At 33.4% G+C, this 7,719-nt stretch overlaps 1 protein-coding gene across 2 annotated transcripts; it reads right to left on the reverse strand.

Moving 5' to 3' along the window:
* Window positions 1–473: 473 nt before the first annotated feature.
* On the reverse strand, window positions 474–7,480 carry LOC117169657 (cell wall protein PRY3-like). 2 transcript variants are annotated; one of them, XM_033356135.1, is made up of 5 exons: window positions 7,197–7,480; window positions 6,407–6,653; window positions 5,062–5,435; window positions 765–2,124; window positions 474–676 (listed from the first exon to the last, which is right to left on the reverse strand). In XM_033356135.1, the coding sequence occupies exons 1-5, from the start codon at window positions 7,290–7,292 to the stop codon at window positions 513–515; spliced, it is 2,241 nt and encodes a 746-aa protein (XP_033212026.1). In that variant the 5' UTR covers window positions 7,293–7,480; the 3' UTR covers window positions 474–512. The 2 variants fall into 2 exon arrangements, with proteins under 2 accessions (XP_033212026.1, XP_033212027.1); XM_033356136.1 differs by having other exon boundaries at window positions 513–2,124.
* Between the last annotated feature and the right edge of the window lie 239 nt (window positions 7,481–7,719).

The following is a 7,719-nucleotide window of genomic DNA, read 5'->3' on the forward strand; positions in this document are numbered from 1 at the left end:
GCCGAAATAGTGGTGGACACTGAACATGTGTTCCTGGCGGGAATTTCTCCAGGTTGGGCATGTCTGGACAAGATAATATGCCACGCAATATTGTAGAAATTCTGAGGCAATATTCCGTGTTATCACGACACTAATCAAATAAAACTCACGTATAATGTTATTATACATTGAGGTACCTTATCCTTGATTTTTAAACTAATGTATTAGCAATAAAAAAGTTGAACAAGATAGAAAATAGGTTTGATCTCTGTATTATGGACATAAGTGACAAGAAGAATTTCGTAACGTAATGAATGATAATATTATTCATATCATATTTAATTAAATAAACATTGAAGCACTTATTTTATATAATAATTGCGCATATTTATGTATTTGTCCTTTTTTCAATTATTCATTAGTTATTACAAATAATAATTTAGTTTAAACATAATACATATAATTGAAAAATGACTTCAGATTATTGATATGAATAAATAAATGTGGTTGTTAAATTAAAATGACCAAAAAATTTAGGAATGACAATATTTTAAAATGAAAAGTATATTACAAAAATGCTTTTTTTCATTTAGGATCAATTTCCTTAAGATAAAGTCTTTTGATTTGTTATTTTTAACTTTCGTTGTTCTCTTTTCAGGCACATAATCCGTTTCTGCAGACAGATCCCAAAGGACATCTAGAACAAGGTTTTCCTCTAACATAAATCGGTTGGTACAAATAATTACCAGCTGGTCCGTAATTGCAAACTAGAATTTGATCTCTACCTAGGTTGTCATACGTGCTTCGCATCCATCCTGCCTGAGTCAACTTGTTCACTTGAATTCGTGCTGGATTTTCTGCTGCCTTTGTTGGCTGTAGATTAGGTCTAAAATTCCAACGTCCAAGTAAATGATCCGATGATGCCATTTTTAGCGCTCCACCTGAAGGAGCGTCTTTGATGAAACTATTGAAGTCTCCAGGTGCAGAAAAATCTATAGACTGGAAGGAACCGGCTAATTGGCCCTTCGAATCACGTTCACTGTTTGAAATCCAGTAGCCTGGAATGAAAATTGAGAACTTAGGATTCTGACTTAAATAATTTGTTATTTTTGGAGTCTGTTGATTTTCTGATGCCAAATGGCCAATATTTTCTATAGAATTGTCAGTTGTGGTTTCCCTGGAATTTTTTTCCTCTAAAGCTTGTGTGGTTATAGATGGTGTTGTTGGTTCCTCTTCTTTAATCTCGGATGTTGTCAGGATGACTTCTTCTATAGAAGTTCTTGTTGCTGTTTTGCTGGATCTATTTTCTAAAGCTTGGTTGGTTGGAATGGGGGTTTCAAATTCTTCAGTATCGGATGTTGTTTGGATTCCTTTTTCTGTAGAAATTTCTGTTAAAGTTTCATCGTATCTAGTTTCTTCTGAAGCTTCGTTGGTTGTATATGCTTTCGAGGATTTTTCTTCTTTTATCTCTGATGATATCGGGGTGATTTTTTCTGTAGAAGTTTCTGTGGAAGTTTCGCTGGATCTATTTTCTAAAGCTTGATTGGTTGAGGTGGGGGTTTCTAATATGTGTGTATCGGCTGTTGTTTGAATTAATTTTTCTGTAGAAGTTTCTGTTAAAGTTTCACCGGAACTATTTTCTTCTGAAGCTTGATTGGTTGTATATACTTTCGTGGATTTTTCTTCTTTTATCTCGAATGTTATCATGGTGACCTTTACTGCAGAAGTTTCCGTTGCAGTTTCGCTGGATCTATTTTCTAAAGCTTGATTGATTGAGGTGGGGTTTTCTAATTCTTCAGTATCGGCTGTTGTTTGAATTAATTTTTCTGTAGAAGTTTCTGCTAAAGTTTCCCCAGATCTATTTCCTTCTGAAGCTTGATTAGTTGCATATGCTTTTGTGGATTTTTCTTCTTTTATCCCGAATGTCATCGTGGTCACTTTTTCTGTAGAACTTTCTGCCGTGGTTTCGCTGGAATTATTTTCTTCTAAAGCTTCGCTGGTAGTACATAGTTGTGTAGTTTGTTCATCTTCAATTTCGGATGTTATTTTGATTACTTTTTCTGTAAAACTTTCTATGGTACTTTGCTTCGGGCTGTTTTCTTTCGATGGTTGAGTGGTCATAGATGGATTTGAAGCCTGCTCTTCCTATTAAATTTAAAGGTAGATTTTTTAAATAGTCAATAAAAAGGGAAATAGTTTTATTAAAGTGTTATTTTACTCTAAAGTTTTTCCGGAAGTAGGTAAATATCCGCGTTTCTAGGAAGGTTTCCAAGAAACGTTCGGGGAATGTGCATTAGGAATTTAATTCATTAAAGTAATTGAATTTATATAATGTTAACACTTTTCATGAACATTCCCGGAAACTACCCTGTGAACCTTTCTTGATACGCGGACATTTACCTTCCTGGATTGCTTTTCGGATTTCTCCGAACCATCCATTGAAATATTATGGAAATGCTCAGGAAAAATTTCGTGTTATTTTCAACCTACGTTGAATAAAAAGATGTAATATTTATCAAATTTATCAACAATGTTCATATATAATTGTAATTGCAAGCATTTAAATATTAATTTTGTAGCTTTTATTCGTTTTATTGTGATATTACGGAAATAACACGAAATGACATTTACGAAAATACTAGTCACCCGGCCTATTGAAACCTGGCCAGTGAGCTATCCCTCGCAACATATTGAATAACTAAGAAAATGTAAGTATTTCAGTAAGACTTAAATTGTTTGTGTAACTATACGGAGAGAACTTTCAAGAAATTAATTCACAGAAGCGTGCGATTTTAGAGTTACAATTTTTACGTGCTTTAAATTCTGGTCACCTACTCCCCTGCCAACAAAAATATGTTAAAAAACTAATGACATTTCATTAGTTTTTTTAACATTCCGGATAGCCCCCCCCCCCCGTAAATATTTTAGGGAAATCACTAGTCCTAAAAAAAACTGGTAATTCGGTAAAGTTGCAGCTCAAGGAAAAATTGGTATCCTTTAGAACTAAGACTCCAATAGAACTCTTTTTGAGGGTTCCTTTTTAGTTCGTTGATGCACGCTAGATGGCGATATAAAAAATATCTGCAGTTGGTAAAAGTTTTAAACACAACCTTAAAAATTATCGCATCTTATGTCCATATTGTCTTAGTTTCTTTGCGTTTATTATAGGCGTACCCTTACCCTTGCGAAAATATATGATAGGAAAAAAATGGCAAGCGTCTCATTTTTTCCCTGTAGTTTTTTCGCAACCACAGGAAAACGAAAGGGAAATACAACAGACAAGGACTGCCAAAAATGACGTGCCTTAATTGTCCGTAATTTATAATAATGTGCACACGTCATGCACGTCGCACGCGTAATGTGGCCAGTATTATACACTTAAATTGAGTCTTTAAAAAATATATTAAAAATTAAAAAAACGACCCTATTGCAAATACCTATTGTATATGTCACTAATAGGATTCTATATAGAGATCCTATAAGTCACCTATATAGGATCCTATGTAGGGTCACCTATATAGGTCAGTATAGAAGCCACCTATAGGAAATGAAACAGGTTTCTGCATAGGACACTATAATATAGAATCCTATTAGTGACCAATATAGGACAGATGATGAACCGGAAGTGTTGCGAAGTAGTTTCCTACAGCAAATACAGCTGCGCAATAGTTATTTTTGACTATGCGATTGCCTAGCAGTAGGAACCTGTATAGGTTCTTATATGGATTCTAACGTAGGAAGAAGGAACCCATACCCTTACGATAGAATCATTTAGGATCCTATAAAGGATCCTATGCAGGAACCTGTTTCATTTTCTATATAGCTGACACCTATACTGACCTATATGGGTAACTCCATATAGGGTTCTATATAGGTCACTTATAGGATCCTTATATAGAATCCTAATAGAGACGTTAACAGGCACCTATATAGGTATTTGCAGTAGGGAAAAACAAATACCTTTTTCGTAATCATCACATCTTTATTGGAGACAGTTGGTCTGAATATTACGAAGTATCAACGACTTGCAGATTTATTATTGAACCATTTGATAAATTTTAAGGGCATGTGACACATAATAAATGCCTACCTTACCGATACTTTTTTTGAAACCGTACCATGGACATAGAAAACTGGGGACTAGGTATGCCATCCTAACTTGGCGATCGGGGTTGAATCCACGGGAGGGGGAGAATTCCATGAGTGGGGAGAGCCGCCATCTTACGACGTGTCATTTGATTATGCGCACGAGCATTTCTGCCGACAAACTGTGCATGAAAATATAAACATGTGGGCGCTGCCATGTTTGTCGCGGGACATCAAAAGGTGGCGGACCTCCCCCCTCATTGCATCGACTCCGCAATGGCATGCCTAGTCCCTTGTTTCCTATGTCCATGAACCGTACTAATTCCGCAAGAAATAAGATATTTAGCTCAAATTTTGTTGGAATAAAGAAAAGGAAGTAAGGGATGTTTATATGCTACTACATTCTTTCATACAAAAAAACATGTTTACATTTTTTTGTAATTATACAAATTTATTAGCGCATATCCGTCTCTTACTCCCTTTTCTTTATTTCAACCAAGTTTCAGCTGAATATCTTATTTTTTGTGGAATTGGTACAGTTTCAAAGAAAAATATCGGTAAGGCCAAATAACGCACAATATGAAAAAAGTCCAGGAAAGAAAAAAGTTTCTTTTTTAATGTTACTTTCGAGCATAATCTTCCATAGAAACATGAGTTAGGTTAAAAAATTAATTTAGGCCAATAAAACGCATTTCCGAAATTTGGCACTTACGCTCGTATGCAGTGCGGCCTTTTATTTGCATGAGACGAAATCTTTGTTTTAATAACTTGAAGAATAAAAAAAAAATTTTACCATAAGTGTATTTAAATATTAATTTTTATCTTAAAAAGCTACTAAACATCTCTGATTGGAAAGATTATTACTAAACTCGTTGCAAATTCCCAAAAAAGTGTTCGCAATTTGAAATAAATGTGAAATTTCGTATACACAAAGGGCATATATTTTAAAACCTGGAAAATGTTTTTTGTAACTTGTAATTTAATCAATATTCTTACCATGTCTTCTATTGAATATAAAACCGTAGTTGGAATATCGTCAATATCAGGACGAACATCAATCCCTCTTCTATTTCTATCTTCAGTATTGATAAGAGAATCGTTTCGAGGCGAAGAAGATAGAACGTATTCTATTCGCTGATAACCTTTTAGTCTGTATGCTCCACCATATGTTACTCTGCCACATCCAATGTAACGAGTGTTACCCCATATAACTTGAGTATAATGGCCGACTGTAGGTTGAAATTTAAAACTATCCACTAGTCGAAAATTAAATCTGGCAACTTCCTCATACCAGGAGGTAACTGCTCGAGTCCAATCAACTTTCGAAAATCCAGAACTGAAGTACATATTTTGACCAACTTGGAAACGAGCTACAATATTGAATTGATAAATAAATTAAAACTCTGGATTAAATATTATATGACGTAAAGTATATTCATATATTTTATAGATGAGCTAAATGCTTTTTTATCAGAGGAAAATTAAAACAGAAACAGTACAGAACAGTTCTGTAATTATTGCTGAACAGAAATTAAGATGATCTAGAACAAGCCAGGAATAGTTTACTGAGCATAGTTTCTCAAAATATAATTATAGAAAACATTAGTGATTTTATAATAAACATTATGTAATTGCTATTACGTAATAGTTACAGAAAAGTGTTACATGATAAATATGGGCAGTGTTATTATGTAATAACAGATCGTATAGAGATCAAATTCAATTTTGCAATTGCAATTTTGCAATTACGGCCTTCAATAAGAATAATTTTCTAACTCTAAAATAATTATATTACTACTGGTTTAATCAAAAACAGCTAAACGACCAAAAATGCCTGGCCTAACTACATATTTTTGTAAGAAATGTTATTCTTTACATTTTTATGATATTCTTACAAAACATCATTATAGAACCAATCTGGAAAACTAGTCAAATAAATGTTAACGAACGTATAAAATATATAGCACTGTGGTTCTGTAATACACTATAGTTGCTATATATTCCTACTCACAGTTCTTGAATTATTATGCAACTCAAGTAATATATAACGTTGACGTAGAAACATTACCGCATAGTTATATAGACGTACATAATAAATGTTACAGCATAGTTCATAATGAACGTTCTAAAATAAATACACGACGTTGTTATGTAATTGACATATAAAATAACAATACGCGTATTGTTAGAACGCTGTTACTTTAGTGTTATCAAAAAATTATACTACATTTTCTGGGCGAAGAAGATTCGTTCGTGAGAAATATTTTTCTAGTAATTAAGATTCTTGGAGTGTCAAAAATAAATGATCAAAATTTCGTTATGTTCTTTCTTTTTTACTTACGATCATCTCGGCAGGCGTCATGTTGGAACATGCATTGATCTGCCCATTTTTGTGCAACCGCAGCCATGTTATCATCCCAGATTAATTCCAGCATGTTGGCTGCTGATGGCTGTGGTCCAGGACATCCACGATGTTCCATGCCTGAGGCAATCTTAGCACGAAAATCATTGTGTAATTTCAAAATTTGTTGAATCTCTGCTTTAGACACTCCACTTTCTTGGTTTGATCCGCAAGTTGGCCCAATTCCCTGTAGAAATTGGTTTTGAAATAAATGTTAATAAAAAATCGAATTACATTCTGTATCAGTTAACTTTTAATTTCCTTTAAAATAATAAAATGCTGATTATTTAAGAAATGTTTTTCTATTATTTAACAAAGGATTTGATTATAATGTGTGGTTTTGTAACACAATATGAAATTGAGCAAATTTAACGGAAAAGTGCCGGCACAATTTCAATAAGAAACATGTGTCATGTCTTAATCCAGAAATCCTCTTAATGAGATAAAGGAAGAGTTTGTATTTAAATTAAAATGCATCTTACACTCCTGCACTTTTATTTAACTTATTACATAAATTTAAGATTCAATTGTAAATTTTTGGATGTTATCATTATATTTGGAAAAAGTTACAAGCATAACATATACTTGTATATACGTTTAAGACACGTTTTACATATAGCATGCTAAATTCCAAAATTTTTAATTTGTATCATATATGTGCAAAATAAAAGATATTGATTTTTGTAAATGAATAAATAAAAAAAAGGAGATTTAAAACTGAATTTCTTACCTTATATTTGCACATTGTGTGATCCTGACAAACCTCAAAATAATTTGGAGCTATCACCCAGCAGGGTAGAAACATTAAAACTTTAAACCACCACATGTCTCTTCTTTGTCATACAAAATATAGTCAAATGTTTTGAGAAGTTTTGGTTAAGATTTTAAAAGTTAATGGAGATATATAGGAACATTCGAATGTTTCGCTTATTGCTAGAAGGGACAAGCACGACTGAATGCCTTACTCAACCTTTGTACATAAAATATTTATGATGCACCTTTGGAGTGTCAAAGTGAACTTGCAGAGCTGACAAGTAGGTAGTGAAATTTATTTCTGAGGGTGGTTCTGATGACTAATCCTTGGTTCGGACTAAGATGGCTATATTCATATAGCGGGCGCATCCGAATTCTAAATCCGATTGAAGTCAAAATCGGCCCGCCCGCTCATTCAAATTCTAAAGGTATGAACCAACATAGCACACTTCTCGGAAAAACCAGGTCTGTCTCAGTTTTTTCGGGTAAAACAAAGCTTT

This window comes from Belonocnema kinseyi, chromosome 3 (genome assembly GCF_010883055.1).
Source record: "Belonocnema kinseyi isolate 2016_QV_RU_SX_M_011 chromosome 3, B_treatae_v1, whole genome shotgun sequence".
NCBI classification, from domain to species: Eukaryota; Metazoa; Arthropoda; class Insecta; order Hymenoptera; family Cynipidae; genus Belonocnema; species Belonocnema kinseyi.